Genomic DNA, 25,125 nt, shown 5'->3' on the forward strand with positions numbered 1-25,125 from the left:
AATGAACATGAGAGAATAAGATAATCAAGTATAAGTCATATGATATGGTATAAGTGATTATACGAGAAATGTTAGGAGACTCTAAGAGAATAATATGAATTCAAGGGCATAAATAAGGATACATAAGTAATATAGGGAAGATTGATAGATTAAAGGAAACTATGGTTTATGTATTATAGTGAAGAGCTACAAAGTTTTATTAAAGAGTATTGTGGAAGTCATGAGAAATTGAACTAAATAAATAGATGGTTTATGTGAATAAAAAGGGAAAATGATATAAAATAAGTTATGAAATTATAGGAATATAGAAGATAAGTCGAGAGATGTAGGGAAATAGAAATAGATGTTTATTGAGGGTCATAGGAGAACAAATATATGTAATATGATAATGAAATATAAGACTATGTGGATACATGGTTATGAGATAAAATATGTAATAATAGGAAAATATGATGAAAGTGAGTTTATAAGAAGTGATATGAACTAGGTAAACATGGGTAATAGTATATGCATAATGGAAACATGAGTTGGACAAGTACCTAGTGGTATGAGTTATTATGAGAATTAGTATAATGAAACTATATGAAAAGATTATAATGAATATATGAAATTGAATTAAGTAAAGAGATTAAATTAGTACCTAAATAAAAATACTATTAAATGATATATGTTTAGAAATACGACATAATTTATAATCTAAGGGAATACAAAGAAATAGAGCATAAGGTAGATAATATGATATCCGTTATTATATATCTATATGATATATGTCATCAGGTAATATGAAAGGACTCTGAAAATTGATATAAGCTAGGAGAAAGTGTTCTATGTGTTATATGAAGCATATATGATCATATGTGAACAAGATATGATATGTATATTTATATGAATATCTGAGAAATGATCTAAGCTATAGGATATGATATGCGTGATTATGTGCACTTTGTGATATATGTTATATGATATGGATCTATGTAACTACGTGAGAAAGTATATAAGCTATGTGACATGTAAATGTGACTCATATGAAAATGTTCTATGAGTAATTGAACTATGTTTTATGTGAAATGATAAGTATAAAAGAAAATGCCCATGTTATGTGTCTTGAGAGCTAGGGGTATAGTTGGCATGCCAAGAGTAGAGGGTCTACGCGGTCCTTCGAGACAATATTCTACGCGGTCCTTCGGGATATATATATATTCTTTGGAACATGTGTGAAGTCTGGTGATACACATATATGATCCCTAGCATATGTATATGATTCTTAAGGAATTCTATGTGGTCCTTATGGACATCATTATATGGCACTACGGTGCAATTCTACGCGGCACTGCATTTATACGAGCTGTGGTGACAGCATAGTGCACAACCTCATAATACTCAGATACCTTAGGTTCTCAATATGATATCATGGGCCAATAAACTCATTGATACAAATTCATGAATGTTAAAGTAATATGCTTACAGGTATGGATATTGGTGATATGAGAACAATGTATGTGATATATGTATATGATTTGTGATATGATGTGTGCATGATATGATATATCTGTGATAGGGGTAATGGTATCTGTTACATAGTATGCATGAATATATGTTGATGTATATGTAAATGAGTTGTATAATTTGATAGCATAAAACAGTCATACATGATTAGTGGGTATGAATTCCATTAGATGTGTTTTCTTTATGCCTCACTAAGTCTTCGACTTAGCGTGTGATTGTTTCACACGTAGGTTTCGAGAAGTGTAAAGAGTAATGCGGAGCAAGACATGTCAGTTCTCCTTACCAAATGTCAGATCAGAAAATATATGTACTGTTTATAGAGTGTAGTTGGCATGTATTCTAAAGATATAAATTGTATGAACTCTGATATATTTTGTAAATGTTTTGAATAAGTTAAATGTTATCAAAGTTTTTAAATTAATCACTATTTTATACGAATAAATGTTTGAAAAGTCAATGTGACACTTCGGACTCGTATCCGGGTCGGATACGGGTTGGGGGTGTTACAATATCACTTAAAAATAATTAATTACTAAAATAACACTCAACTGCTGATTAATTTATGATCTAACGCCATTTCTATCACGTAAGCAAATGTGTTTTTTGTAGGAAGTGTTTTGAGCTGATGTGGTAGATGTGTGTCGAGGAAACATAATTAAACGAGTACGAGTCAAATTGGGCGATGACAACACTATGTATTAACCTTATGTTTAATATTTCGATAAATAAATACTTAAAATATTATATTTAAATACTTAAAAACCCATCAATAATCTCTATAGTAAATGGTTGAAAGTTGTGAGTTGACATCTCTCATCTCCCTTAGATTGTGGATCCTATACCCATTAGGACCAAAATTCTAATTCTAACTCCACTAGGTTGGAATTGTTAAAAAAAAATCTTGAAAGCCTACATATTTAAACAATATGAGCTAATACACGTCGTCGACACCGCCCGACCCAGCTCGCGCTTGTGCAATTACGTGTCTTTGACGCACACCGCACATGTTTGTTCTTTTAAATGAAGTTCATATAATTTTCTTTCATATTTTTAACCTTTAATTTTATTTTTCTTTCATTTCAATCCAACTTAACCGAGATCAGCAAAACGCACTTTCTTCCGCATCATAATAAGACACTTCCTGCATAACATCCCTTTATTAAGTAGGATGCTACCTGTGCAAAGCATGCTTTGTATAACACATTCTTGTCATGTAATACAAATGAATGATAGATGGAGAATTAATGAATAATGTGTTATTTTGATAAATAATTATTTTTTGGGGATATTTGTGTAAAATTACCCTTCTTTCCGCTACCAGACATTTTCCCCTACTAAACATTATTTTCCATAATTATTACAATACATTCTGATCAATATATATATATATATATATATATATATATATATATATATATATTACAATACCTAATTGTCTTTCTCTTTAATTTTAATTTATATATATAAATATAAATATAAAAATATATATAAACTGAGCGTATTAAGCACAAATGTGTAAAATAGCTCTCCCTATCATTAAATACTATTATTAACATCGTTTATTCACTGAAATGTATCATTTTTATTAATTTTCTCCCACCCTCCATTTTTCTGATCGACGATCCCCATATTTTATTCCCTCTAAATTCCCAATTGAAAACCCTAATTGTTTTCCCTCCACTTAATTCAGTGTACCTTCCGCAAAAAATTGTTAGTTTGATTTTTCGTTTTTTTTAAACTTCACTGAGATTCCAAAATTAGCTCGGAGCCTTAATTTGTTACACGTGGCGATCTGGGTCTTACTTCTTGCTTCGCTTCCATTGCTGCCCATATCTCGGTAAATTTAGCGTGTGTGTGTGTGTTTTAATTTTAAAGTGTAATTTATGTGGAAATGTTGCTTACTTAATTTTGTCAAAAAATTAGTTCTTTAGTTAAAATTTTGGTTTAAATTACATAATTTAAATATTTCTTGAGCTGTTTAACTTGGATCCATCTGATGTTTGTTATTTGGCTTTGAAATTAGTGGATTTAGTTTTTCAAATTTTTGCAAACTAGCTTCCTTTTGTGGGCTTTAATAAACAGAACTGAGAAAAATGATAGAAGAAGGAAGTTAACTATAAATTTACCTTTAGTTTGGCTTGAACATTTTTTTTTTGGCTTTTATGCGGGTTTTCAGAATTTGATTAGAACTTAACAAGTTAAGATCTTAAATGTAAGGAATAGTGATTAGGTTTAATTAAGTGTGTTTGAAGGTTGCATGACTTGGTGGAATACAGTTTCACTTGAAAAGAAAAACGAAGTTTGATTTGCGAAAAGGTCTAAATGTTGTGTTGTTGACCATTTGCAGAAAAGATGAAATGGTTGAATATGACAAGTCAGCTTCTTTTGTGGTTAGTCACTTTGGAATCTTTATAGCATTTATTTCAAGAGTTTGGTTTTGAAAATCATTTGAACTTTCCCAATGGAAGAGAACAAAGAGGAAGCACTTAAAGCGAAAGAGATTGCTGAGAAGCGATTTTGTGAAAGAGACTTTGCAGGTGCGAAGAACTATGCATTAAAGGCTAAATCGTTGTATCCTGGGTTAGAGGGTATGTCGCAGATGGTGTCCACATTCGAAGTTTATGCTGCATCTGAGGCTAAATGTAATGGTGACATCGATTATTATTCGATTCTTGGATTGAAGCCTTCTGCAGATAGAGAGGCAGCGAAGAAACAGTACAGAAAGATGGCTGTGTTACTCCATCCTGATAAGAATAAAAGTGTGGGAGCTGATGGGGCTTTCAAACTATTATCTGAGGCGTGGACTTTGTTGTCGGATAAAATCAAGAAAAGTGACTATGATATCAAGAGAAACAAACAGATGCCTTGTAGAGTGGTTCAAACTCCAACATATGCCACTGGGGTTACAGGTTTGAGCAACTGCTCAAGTACTTCGCAAGGTATACACGCTACTTTCTGGACTGTATGCACCTCTTGTAAAGTTCAGTATGAGTATCTCCGTAAGTATGTCAACAAGAGACTCTCATGTAAGAACTGCCGAGGTACTTTCATTGCAGTTGAAACAGGTTCAGCCCCAGTGAATGGTTCTTTCCCCTATTGTGCTTGGTCTTATGTGCCGAGTAATGGATACACAAGTCATGGATATGATGGGGTCACATACGTTCCAACAAATGCTACCTCAGTTACTGGAAATGTGGTCTCAGGTTATCATTCCGGGCATGGGTACGATTATGTTTCTAACATGCCTTTTCAGTGGAGTTCATACTCTGGAACATCTACTGGGGTCTTGGGCCATAATGGATTATCTACAATTTCCACTGATTCCATTTATCAGACCAACAGAGATGATCGAGGAGCAGGGTTGAAGATGAAATCAAGTGCCAATGGAAAGCATTCCATGAAAAATATTGTCACTCATACAGTTCCAAACTTGTTCAATGGCTATAATGAAGCTTCGGGATCTAAGACTGGTGGAGTTGAGAAGAAAAGGAAGGTTATTGTTGGTTCCGAATTTAAAAGTGGATACGAAGATAAGGGATTAAAATCATCAGAAGCAGGGATAACAAATGGGAATGGTGTTGAGCCTGATCCAAAACCTTTCAACCCAAATGAACCACCAAATAGGCGATGCTTAACACCACCGACATTTGATGCTATAAAGTTGTTAATTGACAAGGCAAGGACAGAAATTCAAAAGAAATTGGAAGAGATTAAGTTGGCTTCAGAGGCAGCTGCTACAGCCTCAGCAGTTAAATTAGGCACTGATGGAGTTCAACCACCACCAGTCTGCAAGGCTCCCAAGATATATGTTCATCAATCAGCATCACATAAAACTGCACCTGTCTCAATTACAGTTCCGGACTCCGACTTTCATGATTTTGACAAAGATAGATCAGAGGAATGCTTCAAACCGAAGCAAATATGGGCACTGTATGATGAAGATGATGGTATGCCTCGATTATATTGCTTGATTCGGCAGATTGTCTCTGTAAAACCATTTAAGATTCTCATCACTTACTTGAACTCCAAGACTGACAATGAATTCGGGTCAGTGAATTGGTTGGATTTGGGGTTTACTAAATCTTGTGGGCACTTCAGGGCATGGACTTCTGACATTATTGATCAGGTCAACATTTTCTCTCATCTTCTGAGAGGAGAAAAGGCTGGAAGGGGAGGTTGCGTTCGCATATTCCCCAAGACTGGAGATATTTGGGCTGTTTATCGGAATTGGTCACCAGAATGGAACAGATCAACTCCTGACGAAGTGAGGCACCAATATGAGATGGTGGAGGTGCTTGATGATTATTCTGAAGAGCTTGGAGTTTGTGTTACTCCCCTTGTCAAATTAGTAGGATTCAAAACTGTGTATCAGAGAAATACAAACAAGGATGCCATTAAATGGATTCCAAGGAAAGAGATGTTCCGCTTCTCACACCAGGTTCCTTCATGGCTACTTCAAGGAGAATCCAGTGATATATCCAATCATTGTTGGGATTTGGACCCAGCGGCAACTCCAGATGAACTTCTTCATGCTGCAACAGAAGCAAAGGCTTAACATAACCTTGTCATGCAAGAAATGATAAAGGAAAAGGCATGATTAGTTTGGAATTTGGTTTACCGTTCATAAAGAGAACTTAGATTTGACTTTACAAACTTTTCACACTTTGTTTAGCAGCCAATGCGACATTAAATCCTGATGATTTTAGAGGATGTAATATTGCTGAGGAACAGTATCTATGCTTCTACAATTCTGAATCTATTGAATGCTTTTGGTTACCAAGAAAAGCTCTTCTTGATGCTTTATCATCTATTGATGATCACTACAATTTTGGGATTGAGAACCAATGCAGGTGCTTAGCTGGCTTACTCACAGGATTTACATATCCAACCTGGTATATTTAATTTTTTGAAAACTTATCTTGTATTTGGAAGTTTATATCAATATATTCATCGCCAAATGTGTTAAATATGGGTATTGGATGTGAATATTCATTCTAGTATTTTTGCCCCCAGAAGAATTAGAATAGGAGGTTTCGATTATTTACAACAAAGTTCGCTCATTTTGAGCATTATATTAGGCCAATCATTGTTGCATGCATCTTGATCTTGACATATGTTGTTTACATGTGAAAAGTTTTATCTTGCAATCATTGTTTACATATGTTGTTGCATTTGTCTGGACTTCATATGAATTCCTTGAAATGAAAGGTCGATTACAGATGACATATTTTCTCGTGAAATTTCAATGTACCAAAAAAAGGGGTAATAAAATATATTAATAATTAAATAACAAGTTATTAATAAAATTTATATCTTGAATCATGTTTCGCTTGGGTTTGGAGAAGTCTATTTCAATGCTTGACCTAGTTGTATCAAACTCATGGTCCTGATGGGCTGTCTAATTCAATGCGGAGTCTTTTCAGATTTGATGAAAGCTTCAGGCGCTGATGCAACATTTTAAGAGACCATCAATGGAGGTTTAACAGTGACCCTGTTATCAAAGGTTTCGTGCCGAAATACAAGAATTTGACAGCATCCCAGAAAGAGTCCCTGCTGTTGTACCATGGCATTAAGGTGTACCAGTTGATGCAAATGCTGAAATCCGACAATGGGATACACAGGCAACAGATGGAGCGATTTCACCACACAAAGTGATGGCACGGTCATGACTAAAAGGATTACAAGGACTCTCGATGACAAGCCGTTATTGTTTACAAAACTGATAAGGTGGAACCAAAGCCATCAAAATCCTAGCACAAGGCAGCAGAAGATGCACCAGTAGAGAGTGATCCAGCTGATGATCAGAGAGCTGACTATGAAAAGAGGTTTGCCAAATTGGACATAGGAGATTGGTGGTGGTATTGTTTAGCTTTGATATTGGGGTGTTGTTCCCACTTTTCTTTATTCTCTTTCCCTGTTTATAATTATTTGCTTGTATAGATGCTTAGGTATATGGTTTTCAGCAACATGATGTTATTTCTTCTGCAATGAACAACCGCTGCATCTGAATTGAAACTTCTGATACAGAATGTCAGAACCAGAAACTAACTTGAAAATGATATCATATTATCAAATATGTATGATACTCAAATATAAATAACCAATCCAAGCATTGAAGCACTTAAAACTCTATAGACTTATTCATATCAACTTACTGCACAAAACCACACATTATCCTTGTAATCCTAATACAGAATCACCATCAACCACTGCTCAGTTTTTGGTTACTTCGCTACACATGGAGTAAAAATGAAAATGTCATCAAGCCTATCATTGCTAGGGGAATTGCCACCATAAACCAGAAGCCCGAGTTGGCCATCCCTTAAGCCACTGGAAAAAGCACACCATCCACGAGGACCGGGGTGAGTTTCCAAACCCGGATCATCCTCCCACTTCTTCCACACCAATGTCTCTGTGTCCAAACCGTAAACCTCTCCAGAAAATTTACCAGCACCAAGGTGACCTAATTCACTGGGATCCACTTCCCCACCATATATGATTATGTATTTGCCAATCACAACTGTAGAAAATACACTCCGGGCTGTTGGTTTCTCCCCACTTGTCTCAACTTGGGACCATTTTCCTTCGGCCGGATCAAAGCAATGCACATCATCCATTTCCACTCCAGAGAAGCCATAAACCACCCATATTTTTCCTTCGATGACAGCCAATCCAGGTCCACCTCTTCCCTTGCAACTCTCTCCCGGGGTTGGATACTTGATCCATTTCTGGTAAGCAACATCATAAGCCCATAGATCATTAAGTCGGCCTGAAACACCGCACCCTCCGAAGACATAAACATGTCGGTCATCAGCTGTCGTGGAGTGATAGCTGCGATGAGCGGGGCCACTGTCATCGTTGGAAAGCAGGACCCACTTGTTTGTACGCGTATCAAAAGAATAAAACTCATTCAGCTCCTTGTGTTCAGAATCCCTACCACCAAACACATAGATGGTTTCACCAACAGTGGCCATCGTGACACCAACACGCGGAGGCGGGACATCGCCGGTTATATCAGCAACGGACCATGTTAAGGTATTGAGATCAAATACATAGAGCTTGTTGTCAACTGGGACTCTTGGGGTGAACTCACCTCCAAAGATATAGGCCTTCGATCCCACAATGGTTATGGCGTGTGAGCTTCTAGCTCCAGGACCAGTTCCATTCTGGTTAAGCTGATGCAGATTTACAAAACCAAAGAGTAAAACTGGAGATCAAAATCTCATAGCTAGATTTCGACAATAGTCAAATGATAAAGTTAAAACAGGAAACTGCAGGTAAATCACAAGACCATGTGAAAGACAAGTGTATAGACAAAATAAAACTAGGGACAAACAAATAAATCAAAAAGATCTTTGATTTGTAAAGATCTTATCCTCCTCACTCTTCTTCAACAAGATAGATCCTTTTTTCTTTTAATTCATAAAAAGCTGCGATTTTTGCAAAAACTACCCATATATATTAAATAAGAAATGCTTAAACAAACTCACGAAAAGAAAAACCCAGATAAATAAAGTATTGAAAACATGGTTGTTAGAGGAATTCAACAGGAATTCTCTCAACCAAATATGAATCTGAGGATATGATCAAAAACATGTGTTGAACAGAAAATGAACTTAAAGAAGTAAAGAAGGAAAAGCGCAGAGTTCAGTTTGTTTAAAATATTTTGAAAAGGTAAATTGTATGTAACATAGAAGACATGAATTGAGAACAAACCTTGACCCATTTCCCTTGAGCCTCGGCCATCAATAGAAAAGTGAAAGATCTGTAATTAGTAGTCGGCAAGAATTTCACTGTTGGACCTGGAGAGTGTAGCTTTATGAGGTATCATGGCCATCACACTACCTAATTTATATGTGAAAGTGAAGCACATTATACATATTTTTGGGTAAAATATGTAAATAGTCCTCTGAGTATAGTTTTTTAAATCTTCCAACTATAAAAAAAGTTACAAATTGACTATTCACTTCTTAAATAATAAAATAACCTATTTTTTTTAAAAAAATTAACAGTTGATGATATAAAAGTTAATAAAAGTATTATAATAACGAATTTAACTATCAACTTTTATATTATGTTATAATCTAATCCTAATTTTAAACTTAAAAACTCTTCTCTCAAAATCTTTAGAGAAAACAATAGTTCCTTCCACCGACGAGGTCACTTGATGGATCTGTCTTCTCTTTTTCTAATAATTCACATTTTATTTAGGGTAAATTACGTATTTAGTACTTAAATTATCAGTTTTGATCCATTTTAGTACATAAACTTTTATTTTTTTTAAAATCATATCTAAAGCCTAGTTTTTGTTTCATTTTAATACCCCGCCGTTAAGTTTTGAAAAAAATGAAAGTCTAGGTACCAAAACACGTTTAGTACCTAAATCATACTTATGTTTTGGAAAATATATAAAAATTTAGGTATTAAAACAGATAAAACTGATAATTTAGATATTAAACGCGTTTAATTTTTAACGATAGGTATTAAAATGAAATAAAAAGTAAACTTTATGTATGAATTTAAAATAATTGAGAGTTTATATACTAAAACAGATCAAAACTGATAGGTTAAGTACTAAATGCATAATTTACCCTTTTACTTATTCCGATTAATAGGAAATAAAATATTCAATTGGATTTAAATTGATACTAAAGAATAAAAAAAATATAATTCGTTTATGGGAAAGCTCTAATTTCATAAAATTTCCCCTTTTTAAGGGGAAAAAAAGGAAAAAAGGATAATTGGTATTTGACCCTCAATCTTTTACGATATTGCAGAAGTAGCTTTCAAATTGTGAATTCAAGATTTGATTGAGAAAATTGTCAATGTGAAAAGAAATATTTAAATGCAGATACTCTTGCAAGGCATGGAAACGGCCAATTCTAGTGAGCCTAGTGCTCACTGCTGACAGTAAGTTGCATTGGATGCTGATAATGACAACTATAATAAAAAGGGTTATCAGCCATGCAATTCATTATTTTAAAATTTTGAATTCAATAAGTAACTGGTTTAGGTTTATATATCACTTTCATTTTTATATTTTAAACTTCAAACACCACCCAAATCAAGTTTAAAAATACAATCTTTTGCACGAACCAACTTACCTAAGTGGTTAAAGGAATCATTATTGTTCCTAGAGGTAATGGGTTCGAGCACCAGTGACTGCAAGGGAGATTAAGCGTTCATTGTTAAATGGTTAAGAAAATTTAGAACATATACTACTTTGTAATAATCAGCTTTAACTTAATAAAAAAATATAATCTTTTACTTTCATACTTTTCATTTAAAGGTACACATGAAGTTGGATCCCATTCAATGGTTTTAGTGTTTAAAAATAGCGTTGTTCTATCTAGACTTGGGTTTAAGCAGTTGTATCTGTAAGGTGTGTGTTGTCGATGACTAAAAAAGATTATGAATATATATTACCTTATAATCATCCCGGATTATTCAAAGAAAGTGCAGATGAAGTTAAAATTTAATTAATTAATTTTAGTTCAATTTGTATTATTGTTGGTATAATATATAACAGGACAAACATATTTAAGTGTTTAATATCTCTCTGTTTTATAGGTGAAGAAATATCTGAATAATATAAATAATGTATAATATTATTAAAAATATATGATAAAAAATAAATTTTAGAAAATAATTCAAGTATGAGAAATGGTGTGATGTTATGCTTTGATAGATATATTAGACTCTAAATTTGTTATCATTTATACTTTTAGGATTGATAACTTCCTTGACTGCATACCTATTCACTTTGGACCCAAGCTTTGCAACATGTTGAAATTAATATTTGCATTTTAAAATATTATATTTATAATTTATTATTTTTAAATCCATAAATTTGGAATTCTTTATTTGAGAAATAAAATATTTTAAACTCGAGACTTTCAAATATTCAAAAATCCATTGTTTAGATAATTAAAATTTAGATTAAATTCCAATTAAGTATAAGTTTAAAATCATTTTTTGTAGAATCATTTAAAGATTTGAAATGTTTACTTATAATTCTATAATGGATTATCCCATGAAAAAAGTTATTTCAATGGATAAATATTAAATTTTGATTTTTTTAATTTATAAAAAAATATTATCAACAATTAAATTCGAAATTAATTTTGTGAAGAAAAAACCAAGATTAATAATTCTAATTTATTTTCATTATTCAACTTAATTTATTATGAGATGATATATATTCCATTATTTGAGTGAATAGTAAATAATTCAAAATAAATTCAAAATTTTTAATATTTAGAAAAAAATGCCATATGAAAAAAATAATTTTTACAATAGTACAAAGGCATAATTTAATATTAATATATAAATATTGAGATTATAGTATTAGGGAGATGATAGTTAATGTTGGTTATAATTTATCTCCTTTAACTTGGACAAAGATTGAATTAAGAGAGTTACTAAAGTTTAAGATAGTCGAAATCAGAAAAAAAGAAGACAAAAAAAAAAAAAAAAAAAAGAGAAGAAAGGTGAAAGTAAATGAGAGAAAAAGAAAAGGGAGGATCTCGAGTACCCCTCTTCTTTAAAGGTGAGCATTCGATCGAGGTGAATAAAAAAAATTCAAGTTATTCGAATCTTATTTTATAACTCGAAGTTGACTTGAAATATTTTCGACTCGACTCGAATTTTATAAATTCGAGTAGAGTTAAGTCAAATTTTTGAGTTTCTATTTAAATTTAATTGTAAATATTTACAATATTATGACATCATTTGATTCTTATTTAAATAATATTTTATAATTATATACAATATATATATATATATATATATTGTATTGTTTTCATATGTGATTTACATATATCTTATAAAGTCGAGGGACTTGACTCAAACTTCGAATCAAACTTAAAAATCAATCTACTAATTAGTAAAAAATTCAAGTTATTCGATTTGTATTTTACAACTCGATTTGGACTTGAAATTTTTTTGAGTCGAGTTGAATTTATGAAATTATAACTTGAAGTCAATTCGAGTCGAGTCAAAAAAATCGATTTTTCAAGTCGAGTCAAATTTTGCTCACCCCTACTCCTCTCCCATCCTTGAGAAGGGTGAAAAAACCCTTATATATTTGGTGTCCTAGATACCATATAGATTTAATGGATTAGTGAACTATCACAGACTAAGATCATTATGAGACTTGTCATATCAGTTTGTGGTTGTACATCCCACTCGGTCATTGGAGGAATACAGAGAAACTGTAATTTCATAGTTAAAGGTTGTATAAAATTCTGGTGTCTTACTACTCTTTCATCATGGTTTTTGGGGACTTTGGACTTAATATGTCTTTTGGCCATTTTTTTTGGTTTAGTCGAGTTTTGTCAATGAGATAATGTAAATATGTCTCTCCTTAACAAAAAAAAAAAAAGTTATACGCTGACAAATTACAATCGTTTATGCTTCATATGAAAATGTATTTTCGCCGTGATCAGTGTATGAGAAAGAGAACATTTATTACTTTTGATTCTCATGTTTTTAATAAGAAGAGTACACTTCAAAGGGTTTTATGAAAGATTTTGCATGTTCATTAGTTTGTTTCAAAAATTCAATTTATTAATTAAAACATACATATTCATGTTTAAAATATTTATTCTATTATCTCTTCAAAGTAACTTTCTTTTTTAGGATGGAAATTGCGCTACAAAAAAAATAATAATATGCATTTTTCTAATTGATTTGGTCATGAATTTTTCATTACCTTGATGCTTCTATCTATTTATGTTGTCAAAATTCAAATATTCATTTTCGAATATAAATTTTTAATGTTCTTGTGTTTTTCTTATTTGTGGACTTGGGTAAGATGATGAACTAAGAGAAAAGTTGACTCGATAATTATTGATTGAAATAGGGTCTCACTGAAATTATTTTTTGGTATAATGTGAATGCTATAATACTCGTCGAAAGACGTCGGAAACACAGTGCGTCTTTGTAAAGTAGTCGGCAACACAGTGCGATCTAGGCTAAATCGCACTGCAATCAGTGCGTCTAAAAATTTTTGCCGGATGATACCAGAGATTTAGAAGCAGAAAGTCAATTTAAATAAATAAATAAACAACCATAGGATGGTTTAACAGTGGAAGAAATGTCTGGTTTTGAGCATTAAAATTTGAAGAACCACCAACAATGCAAAATATATAAATTGATTTACAATTGGATGCTTGAGCGCAATGCGTCTCCAACAAAGATGCATGAAGTGCAGTATGGCTCCGACCCTGACTTCTCTCTTTACTGTAGCAATTAATTTTAATCGTACATCATCTTAAAGTTTTTTTTCACATCATTATCAAAAAAAAAAAAAAAAATTGCCACTTTATTTACATTGTTCTTAGTTTTTTCTTTTGTCCACTTTCTTTTAGTTCGTGTTTTTCTTTACATAATTATTTAGGAATTTTGAATATTCTAACTCTTTTTATTCTTTGAAATCATCATTTATGTTTCAACAAAATAATTAATTAATATCACATCTCAATTAGAATTTTCTAACGAAGTTCGTTTGATGATAAAGCTTATTCAAATACTCCTACATTTCTAGGAGTGTTGTGCGAATGTAAATTAAGATCAATATGAGAATCATAACTTATATGAATCTATGACATCCCCTAACATCTTTGGTTTTCTATTAGATTTTAGAGTAAACTATACAGATAGTACTTTATGTTTTTGGTCTAATTGAATTTGGTTACCGATTAAAAAATTAAGTGGATTTGATTCCTTATGTTATCGGTCCGTTCAATTTAAGTTCCTTAGCCGTTAACTTCCATTAACCCATTAATATTAAGTAGTGGTAATTTAAAAATAAAAAAATTCAGGTGTTCCACATGTCTCCTTCTACCAAATAAATAAATAGCTTAAAAATGTTAAAAGATAAGTTTTTTTTTCCTACCAAGATTGGATCTACAACCTTTTTTATTCCCAAAATAAACACCTAGATGAAGACTCACATACTCTAATGACTAAAAGAAAGAAGTTAAAGACTAATTTCTAAAAATTTATATAAATAGCATGAACCAAACAACCTTGTTGATTAAAGATTTATTGTCAATCCTAGAAGTCTCGAGTTCGAACATTGTGTATGCCGGGATGAAATATAAGCGTTCATTGTCATATTCTACTGTATTATTGAACTACTTACACGAAATTCATAATTTTTATTTTTATAATAATATATATGTGTTTGCTCTAATTTTAGTTTAGTCAAATTTTTGGACAATTATTGAGCCTTTGATTAGTGTAAAATATAATTCTTAAAAATGTCTTATTTATTTCAATTTTTAAAATTATATTTGAATTTAATTATCATAATTTTAAAAGTACCTATAGAATCATTGTTCACTGTAGTTCATTAAATAATTATATATTATAATATTAAATATATATATTTTTCTGAAATTTTTATTTTTTCTATTTAGGAAAAATCTATAAAAAAACGGAAGCATTTTAAATGAGAGATTTTATGCATTAATTTAGTGCCCACCAACCAACTTGGAGCCATAGCCACAAAAATTAATTTATAATTTCAGCCATGTCAAAGTATCTTAGTCGTTATCGCCAGATATTAGTTTAGTTTTATGTTAAGTAATATATAAATCAATAAAATTTGCACGAGCCAAAGATCTCAAAATGATATTCTAATTATATGACGTTACTTCGTTAAATTACGTGATTATTAAAAGTTATAAAATCACATGTCTATTTATATTTTAAAATTTTCATTTTCTGTTAAAAATTGATGATTATCTAAGTTAGACGTTAACATATTGATTAGAATATAATAAATTTTTATCTCAGAGATGTTTGAACTTTATTTTATGGATTGACTCCATGTTTATCTTATGCCAGCGAATCAATGCTTGAAACATTATGTCATTGAGCTAGTGTATTAAAATAATAGTGGTGCTAATAAACATCATTAAAATATGATTTTATTATATCGCAATTAATATGTTGACATCCAGCTCAGACGATCGTCAAATTATTTTAACAAAAAATAATAAATTTGAAACATATAAATAGTTAAGTGACCATTTTGTAATTTTTAATAATCAGGAACTCAATAAAATAATATTTTATACTTAATGATTATTTTATAACTTGTAATAATTAAAAGTACTCAACAAAATAATATCCTATCATCGAGACCATTTATATACTTTACCCTTGTATATTTTACCCTACAAAAACGTGTTTGTCTCAGGTAATGCGGACTAATATACGGCTAAGAAATGACGTGATCGAAAATTTAATAAGATACTTAACAAAGTCTGTTAAATGCTACAAAAACCGTTGACTAATAATAATATTGTAGATAGAAAACATGAAGAAATATTAAAAAATTTGGCAACTGACAAACTTTGCTTATCGGTAGGTATCGATACCGTGCACAGAAGTATCGATATATATAGTAATATATAAGAAAGTGATGAAAATCAGTTAAAAGTAGACATGTATCGATACCTTTATAAGAATATATATAAAAATATCGATACTTTAGTAATTTAAAAGAATTGCAATAAAAGTGCCTACGAAGTATCGATACCTTACACACAGGTATTGATATATGAAAATATAACAGGTTAACATTTGACAAATCCGGTTTCAATTTGACAAAACAAGTAACAAATTTGACTAAACCGATTAAAAATAGACAAAACCGGTTGAAATTTAACAAAACCGATTTTAATTTGAGAAAACCGGTAAAGAGCTACCAGAGTTGTTGAAATTTGTATCGATACATTTATAAGTATATGTATCAAAGTATCGGTACTATAGGAATTTAAAAGAAATGAAAAAAGGAAAACGTCTCAAAAGTATCGATACCTTACACACATGTATCGATACATAACAATATAACAGGTTGAAGTTTGACAAAACTGGTTTCAATTTGACAAAACCGGTAAAGAGATACCAGAATGATTGATATTTGTATCGATACTTTTATAAGCATATGCACCAAAATATCGATACTTTAGGAATTTAAAAGAATTGCAATAATAGCGCCTATAAAGTATCGATACCTTAGACATATGTATTGATACATGACAATATAACATGTTAAAATTTAAAAAAACTGGTTTCAATTTGACAAATCAGGTAAAGCCCTACTGGATATGTTGACGTTATCTATACTTTTATAAGTATATGTATCATAGTATCGGTACTTTAGGAATTGAAAAGAAATGAAAAAATTAAAACGTCTCGAAAGTATTGATACCTTACACAAAATTATCGAGACTTGGGTAATGGTATCGATTAAATATAAATAACATAACCGGTTAAAATTTCAAAGGCATTGCTAACAGAGAAATAGATAGAAAACGACCATAGTTTTTGAAATCGAAGCGTATTAGTTGCTGCGAAATATAAGCAAGGCATTTTTGAAAGCGTAGTTGTTTGTTTGTTACTGCAATCTAATCGAAAGGTATGTTGTCGAAATCCTAGTTTTTTAGTATTATAGTATTTGGAAATATGGGTTAGGTTTATGGGTTTGGCGTTTTCGAAGTAAAGAAGGATTTGTGACTAATTCCATGTATAAAGTGATATTAATTAGTTATCGATACTTTTATATTTAATAAATTGTATGTAACTTGTATTTGATTTGATTTGATTTAATTTGATTTAATTTAATGCTTGAATGTTCATAAACTGATATATGAAGGAAAAATAAAGTCAATAGAACTTGAAATTGTTGTTCGCGAAGATGACATTGAAAATCGATACTTCTAGTAAGTATCAATGTATTTGTGTAATTGTTGTTGAAATGGTAATTGGATTAAAGTATTTAAGAAATTTAAATTGATTACAAATTTCAAATCTTGACAGTATAATTAAATGCTAAAGGATGAAGAAAGCTGGTAATTATAACATCGATTCGGTATGTAAATTGAAATTGACATTGAGTATTATTTAGCGCTAATTTATTGATTAATAAACATTTATACTTAATTTCAGGCGAAACATGAGGTGTTGGAGTGTCGACATCGTTTTTCGCCCGGGCGGGGAAAAGCGATACTGACTCGGGGTTTTCTCTTTGAAAATCGTTTCGAAATGTGAGGAGCCACCACCAATCATTTAAGGTGAGATTGGAAAACCGTAAAAACCGGGTGATTTTAATAAAACATTTTATTTTTATCAAAATATTAAGTTTTGGGGTCTCCAAAAATCTAAAAATCAGGTTCGAGAGTCGATTACGCGTGGGGAATGATTAGCACCCCTACAAGCGCCCAAAAATTGGTACATAGTTGATTATCCTATATTTAAAATCAGAAATTTTGAGTTCAATCTTTATTTAATTTAAAAATCATTAGGAATGCAGAGTTTGAAAGGGTAATCGTTTATCGAGACTGATAGCATTCGCCCCCGAGTGTAAATGCGGGAGATCAACTATTGTGCCTAATAACCAAACATTGCCTCATTTTTAGAAAATGATACATTTTTGAAAAGGATGTCGACTTATTTAAGGAATCACCAATAGTTACCCCCTGAGCATGATCGCGAGAGATATACTATTAATTCATTAAATAAGTGAACAGTGCCTTAAAGTTAAAATAAAATACAATCAAACAAAATTTTATTCAATCCTAATTAATCTAAAGTAAATTAAGGCTTTTTCTAACTTAAAATGTCAAATTATGAGAATTAAGGAACATAGGGGCTCAAATCTAAAAATGTAGGCTCTAGTATTAATCCTATTTAATTTTAAATAATTATTGAATCGAATAACCAAGATGGTCGTTCGAGCGTTTACGCGAGGGCCGACTCGAATTATCCCCTAAATTAAAAGACTAGTTTGAAATCTAAGCTAAAATGGAGGCTCTATTTAACCTATTTAATTATGTCAATATTAAAAGTCTAATCGAAGTTTGGGGTCTAAAAGGGTCAAGGTCTAAAGTATCGAGTTCTAAAAGATTTAAAAGTCTAAGGACCTAAATAGGCAATTTTTAAAGTTAGGGGGTAATTAAAACCTAATTATTACCTAAATTATTACACTATTTTTTTTGGAAAATATTAATTATTAATTAATTTTAGAATTGAACAATCGATTCAAGTAATCAGACGTATAATGCAAAAACTCAACTCGAATTGCTCCCTAATTAAACTAGAGTGTCATCCTAATTGCTAAGCTCGATTCAAATGTTAATCTAATTTAAAACTAAATATAAGAAATAAAACTATGAAATATTAAAACAATTAATAAACATAATTAAAATAATAAAAACAACAAATAAAAATAAAAACAGTAAAAAAGCATAAAAAAAGATGAGGACCTATTTGCATAAATATAAAATTACTAAACTAAAAAGAACAAATTGAACATGTAATAGGGGATAAATTAAAACAAACCAAAATATAAGGGCTAAATCGAAATAAAATAAAATAAAAATGACTAAAATGCAAGAAAATAAAAGTTAGTAACTAAATCAGAAATAGACAGTGACCAAAATACAAAAATTAAAATAACAGTAGCTAAATCAGCAACTAACGGTAACTAAATTAAAATAAAACAAAACATAATAATAAAATTGTAACAAATTAGAAACTAAAGGTCCAGTAACCAAAATAAAAAAATACGGCAAAGTTTTGGGGACTAAAACAGTGAATTTACCAAGAAATTAAAGCATGCACAGAAAAATGGGAAAATGGTAGTTTTGGTCCCCTAAGTGACCAAAATGCAAAAATACGACAAATATTTGGGGATTTAAAACACAAGTAGACCCTTAATAGTTTTATAAATACAACTCAAGCCTTTTTTTTTTCATTTGTAACAGATTTTGAAAAAAATGAGAGAGAAAATCAATTCTCTCTCACCCAATTCCGACCAACCCACTTGTAACCCCCTCAGACCGATGCGGGTAACCCGATCCGATCTGAAGTGTTATATTAGGGTCACCGGAGCGACCTACGGTAAAAATAGCGGAAAATTTAAAACTTTTTATCTGAACATGTAAACTCATAAAATCATTTATCAGTATTCAGAAATAAAATAGTTTTTCAGACTCATATTTAAAACAAAATACAATTACATGCCCCCTAATCACATGTACCATACTCTGCAAAAAACGCCGGAAGAACTCCCTTATTGATGTCAATGGCTGCACTAGTACAATTCTTTTAACCTGGAATGATGAGTAATAGAGTGAGCTTCGGAAAGCTCAGTAATACAGAACTACCAAGTGATGCTAAAGGACATGCAGATAAATGTGAAATCATAATTTTCTTATTGATTCAAACGTATACCAGTTTGCAAGATAATATGGGGTTCCATTAGTAGTTCATCGAGTAGAAACTATGAAGATCACAGTTCATAGGAAGCATTCATAATATCATGTTTTCATGAGATCGAATAGGATGTCTAGTGTGTTCCAACAGTACGATAAAATCATAGTAGATACAATAAACGAGTAATAGTTCAGTAAATCATCATAAATTCATAATGAAGTTTAACTTTTGAAACTTTTAGTTTAAACCCTTCTCATGTACACCATCCGTAGTTTCCCAGAACTGCGTCCGTAGAGCTTACCTTAAGTACACAGCTAAAAAGGAAGCCAACCTAAGGATAGGCTTTGGGGCCTGTATCCTTAGGTCCGTAGGGACAACCCTAAGCACAAAGCAAAATGGAGCCAACCTAGTGGAGCATCTTGAGGCCCGTGAGCCTACCCAAGAGTCACATTAGGTCCGTAATCATCGTTATCATATATCAGTGAAAACCAATAATCATATATCAGTCATAATCCATAAACCATCACCAGTAAGTTGGTGTATCGATAAACAATAAACCATAGATTTCAATGTACCATATTTCAAAACAGATAAAATAATTATGTAGTACATAGGGAACACACTAGAGAATCCAAGTATTTTTCTGAGGCATTTTGTAGTTATCAATATGGATAACATGAAACTTGTGCAATTTAATCGTATTCCAGGAGCAAGAACTTATTGAAGAGAATCAATTTCTAACCGATCTAATCAGACATTTCAAATTGATACTTTAGAATCCCACTATGTTTTCATGTGCATCAGGAAAATGTTCAAGAATGGCCGGAGTGATTTGAGTTGATAACGAAGAATTGAGGATTCAGGACATTTACCATTTATATTAATCGATTGAATTATCAATCAACTCCCATAACTGATGCTTGTCGACTGCTTAATTCATTGTCCTTATATGGTATTAACTCTTTAATACTAAAATGCATATACATAGATCATCTCCAAAATCATCACATCACTGAATATATCCTCCAATAGTTCTATTTCATTTCCACGTTTCAACGATATCACGAAATGCTGACGTATTTGATTCGTGGTTCGTTACCATAAGGACAATACATTATGCAAGTTCATTAGTGTTCTCAGACTTATCCAAATAATTTATTTAATCCCCAGTCATAGAGATTACTTAATTCCTTTAGCAGTCAATTTATCTCGGTTACTTCAAAATTTTTCAAAGTAATTTAGACGTTTCTAAATTTTCGGATACATATAATACTTCTGTTCAGTTCAATATGGTCTTCGTGGATGATTTGTCTAACAAATATCAATTTCTTAATACCAAATGCGCTGTAAAGTTGAGCTGGGCTAATTACTTATAGAATTATCATCGATCCAAACTTGAGAAGACGAACACACATTCAAGTGATATTTATGCCATTCAAGTACTGACATAGTATTATCGTTGATCGACCCGCATAAGGTGTTTCTCATAACTTTTTAAGGTAATGCCACATTCATACTTATTTGAATTCCTTAATGAATCCAAAACATTTACTAATTCTTGGCCATAAGGGTATTTTGATCCTTTTGGTGCTCAATGTTTTTCCATATATTTCAAAGCTTGAGGATATGCATTCATTCCTAGGCTTGGTAATATTCTTGAGTCATTTCCATTACAGGGGTATTTTGGTCATTTTACAGATCCAATGTATTTCAATCATTTCATTCTATCTGATCTTATCATTTAATTCAAACGTATCATCTTTTACAGTCCTTTCGAACAATTCTGACAAAATAACACCCTCGATAATTTATTCTTCAAGTATTTACTCATAACTCGGAGATTTCCAGGTTAATAGTCTTTTCAGACATTACTAACGAATTATTAGGAATTTTCCATACAAAAGTAGGATCTCAACCATTAAATCAGTAATTTATTGGTTTAAGTTCAAATTCTCAGGTTACCTTCTCATTCAGAGTCAACTTGGAATATTTTTACCTCTCAAGGGCATTTTCGTAATTTCATAACTAGATAATTTCGGTATTAACTCTTAACGTAAATAATTATAATATAGAGATCCTATGGTCAATTGCTTTCCTGAGCGTTCTTTGATCTTGAAATGATTTCTTAACAGACTTCTAGTATCTTGCACAAACTCTCTTGGGGTTAAAAACCGGTTATCCAAATTTCCTAAGCAAAACTAGTATTTCCATGCACATCAGTAGTTTCATCAGATCAATATGTCTTTACAACTTCTTATCCAACTTCCATGGTCAATTCTTGTCTTTTTACAATATAAGGGTATTTTTGTAATTTATCACTTAAACCGGAGTATTTTTATACTTTATCAAATGAAATTATTTATACATTACATATCCAATGCTGATTCCCATATCACTTAATATAATAACTTGTAATTGAATTCAAACCATCTTTCAATTTCTTATACTAGTCATCTGATCCATATTCATATACCGAGTTTTTACCATATTCGAATCAAATGTAGAAATTCATTAATTACACATATTAGACCCAACATTTCCATTCATGCATTTACCAATATTCACTGTTCCATAAAGCATAAAGAGGTAATAAAGTATTACCTCAATTTCTGTACCATACTGATCGACAAAAAAAAATTCTATTTAAACGCCCTCGACATTTAATTTAACTTTCAATAATTCCTCAAATACATAACAATAAACATTTCATAAAAAACGAGGCTTAATTCTGAAAAACGAATCAAATCGAGTGATTAATCAGTGAAAACCAACTTACCGAGTTTGAATTTGGCGAAACAGACCCCAAAAACAGATTCAGAACGTCAAAAAAGTCAGAATAGGTATACTCGATCAAAGTTAAAGGTCGTTCAACGACGGTAAAAGTTCTGGTCAATAGTGGTCAACGCCGGTCAACGATTAACAGTCGACCGTTTTACACAAATATCACCATAACTGAAATTAATTACAAAATTAGCCATCTTCTACAAATATTTACAAAACTAATACCTAAATTTTACACAAATATCTCCCTAACAAAAATTAATTACAAAATTAACACCCCTACGTGCAGTGGCGACGCGTGCGGTGAGTGAACAGTGATACGGTGTCGAAAAATTCCTAAAAATTATTTTAAGGCATTTTGAGACACTTACCAAGCTCGGTTCACAATTTTGAACGGCGAAGAGCTCGATTCCAAAACATCAAAAGCTTTAACTTTCTTACCCCTCCACGCGCCGGGGACGACGGAGAAACGGAGAACATTAGCGGGCTCGAAACGATGTAAGGAACACGATGGTGTGGGAGGTGTCGAAAACGAATGGTCGGATCGTCGTGAATTGACGAAAAACCAACTGAAATTGAGTTTAAACTGACGATACTTCCGATTGAAATTAACGACGAACGGCGCCAATTCACAACGAGAGGTTTGAGGGGTTTTGTTCATCGATCAACAACGAACACGATGTTGGTTTTGGTTCATCGATCGGAGGTCGGACGACGAGTAGATAGGAGTTGAAAGTCGTTGACCGGGAGAGGAAAAATGAGAATTTTTTCTACAGAATACACGGGAAATAGGGGTTTATATTTTCTCCTAAAGAAAAATGGTCAAATAATTAGTTTAGCCACTGAATTTCCTATACTTCTTAAAATGGTCTGCCAACTTTAAAATTTTACAATTTAATCCTCAATTTTCTTCCAAAATACCAATTAAATCCAATACTTTATAATTTCTAAAATTTAGCCCCTAAATTAGGGTGTTACACCATTGTTGGCCGCCACGCTCGCCATTTGGCCACCGCTCTAGCTGTCACACACGGTGGTCGAAAAACCCAAATTGACCCAAAACCTCCCCCGTGCGTAGATCTACCCACCATAACCCTTCATTGGGGGCTAAAACGACGAGAAACACCCTTAAATCCGAGGGGAAAGCTCCTACCGTTCGACTTCCTCGAACTAAAAAATTTGGTTACTTGTTGCTATTTCGAAAACTAAAAAAAAGTTTGTTTGTTTAATGTTATTCAGAAAAATGAAGATTTTTGCTTATTTGAATCTGTTGCCCTTTTTTTAGACTAAAATGTTCCCTGTTTTTTTTATTCAAAAACTGGAAAAAAAGATTCACTTATATTTGAAACTTAACAAAAGAAACTAAATGGAATTTGCTGCTCGAAATAAAAAAGGAAAAACAAAACCTTTTAATCTTTATTGTTGATTTTGGGTCTTCCAAGAACCGACCCTTTTTACATGAATTGCTTGGGGTTTTTATACCCATTTACATAAATTAAAAAAATGGTTCCAACTATTTTTTTCTTTCTTCTTGTTTTTTTGTCTTCTCCAGGCTTGGAGATGATGACGTGCACGGGATGGCTTCGGTAGTGGGACAGAAAGGGGTGTGTGTTGATTGGGAGTGAAAGAGGTGAAATCTGATTGGGGTAGTGGGCGGCTACCCAGCTGGGTTAGATCCGCGTCGAGTCGGATCTGGGTGCTTGGGTTGGATTTGGGTGAGCCTGGGTTGGATTTTAGGGTTATTAATTGGGCTTCGATTGGGTTTGGGGTTTTCTTTAGTTTGGGATTAAAAATATAAAGGTTTGGGTTGTAAATTAAAATGGTGCTCACATGGAGAAATGGATGTCGATGAGTGATGCTGAGAAGGAACCGTATGTGAAACTGTCTGAAAAGGATATACAATAATATAAAGCTTGAGGGAAAGCACATGAAAAGAAAGTATTCATTAAACTTGTAAATACTGTGATAAATGATATATAAAACACTAACATTATATATTTTTTTAAAAATATAGGAAGTGTCGACAAAGTGTAGCATCAAAAGAGTGAACTCCATAATTGAATACTTGAAGGAGAAGAATAAAAGTTCATGTGCTTGAAGAAATTGGGTTTGGATCTTTGGTAGGAGTGAGGGATCGACCAATTTGGAGGGAATTGTGTCGATCGTTGATGGAGGAATTTGATGTAGAAAAATGTAGAGTTCAATATGGTGATTATTCATTTCTTGTGGGGTTCCTATGTGTTGTAGCCGTATTGGGGCTAAAAAATAAAGGAAATAGTGTTGAAAAAGTTATTAAGACGAAGAACTGGAAAACACTTGCCAATTAATATAATTTAAAGCCCAAGGTGACATATGCTGGACTTGAGGAGGAACTTAAAAGCGAAGATTATGACGGGGATAACCCGAAGGCCCGAGTACTATTGTACCTTGTTGGAATCTTTCTTTGTCCAACCGGTGATACATCCCCGAGCAAGGATAATATCAAGTTGATTTGTGACGAAGGGTTGAAAGGTGAATTGAATTGAGCTAAATATGTCCTTGACAAATTGATTGAATCAATAATTAGCTTTCAGAAGGGCTGAAGCCAGACATACCTCAAAGGGTGCA

General features: G+C 32.1%; 2 protein-coding genes across 2 annotated transcripts; one reads left to right on the forward strand and one right to left on the reverse strand.

Annotated features, from left to right (window-relative positions):
• Positions 1-3,107: 3,107 nt before the first annotated feature.
• Positions 3,108-7,417, forward strand: LOC120189946. Its single transcript, XM_039193081.1, has 3 exons — positions 3,108-3,343; positions 3,854-6,398; positions 6,930-7,417. Exon 2 carries the CDS (start codon positions 3,968-3,970, stop codon positions 6,059-6,061), a length of 2,094 nt encoding a protein of 697 aa, XP_039049012.1. The 5' UTR covers positions 3,108-3,343; positions 3,854-3,967; the 3' UTR covers positions 6,062-6,398; positions 6,930-7,417.
• A 134-nt stretch (positions 7,418-7,551) lies between these two features.
• Positions 7,552-9,316, reverse strand: LOC120189947 (nitrile-specifier protein 5). The gene is made up of 2 exons (XM_039193082.1): positions 9,223-9,316; positions 7,552-8,681 (listed from the first exon to the last, which is right to left on the reverse strand). Exons 1-2 carry the CDS (start codon positions 9,250-9,252, stop codon positions 7,731-7,733), a joined length of 981 nt encoding a protein of 326 aa, XP_039049013.1. The 5' UTR covers positions 9,253-9,316; the 3' UTR covers positions 7,552-7,730.
• Between the last annotated feature and the right edge of the window lie 15,809 nt (positions 9,317-25,125).

Source organism: Hibiscus syriacus, unplaced genomic scaffold (genome assembly GCF_006381635.1).
Source record: "Hibiscus syriacus cultivar Baekdansim isolate YM2019G1 unplaced genomic scaffold, ASM638163v2 tig00116962_pilon, whole genome shotgun sequence".
Classification (NCBI taxonomy): domain Eukaryota; kingdom Viridiplantae; phylum Streptophyta; class Magnoliopsida; order Malvales; family Malvaceae; genus Hibiscus; species Hibiscus syriacus.

Bases quoted from the DNA above. Each gene is read 5' to 3' on its own strand.
- LOC120189946 (XM_039193081.1), top strand. From the start codon at position 3,968: ATGGAAGAGAACAAAGAGGAAGCACTTAAAGCGAAAGAGATTGCTGAG.
- LOC120189947 (XM_039193082.1), bottom strand. From the start codon at position 9,252: ATGGCCGAGGCTCAAGGGAAATGGGTCAAG. The intron at 8,682-9,222 runs GTTTGTTCTCAA...AATCTGCATCAG, and splicing joins CTCAAGGGAAATGGGTCAAG to CTTAACCAGAATGGAACTGG.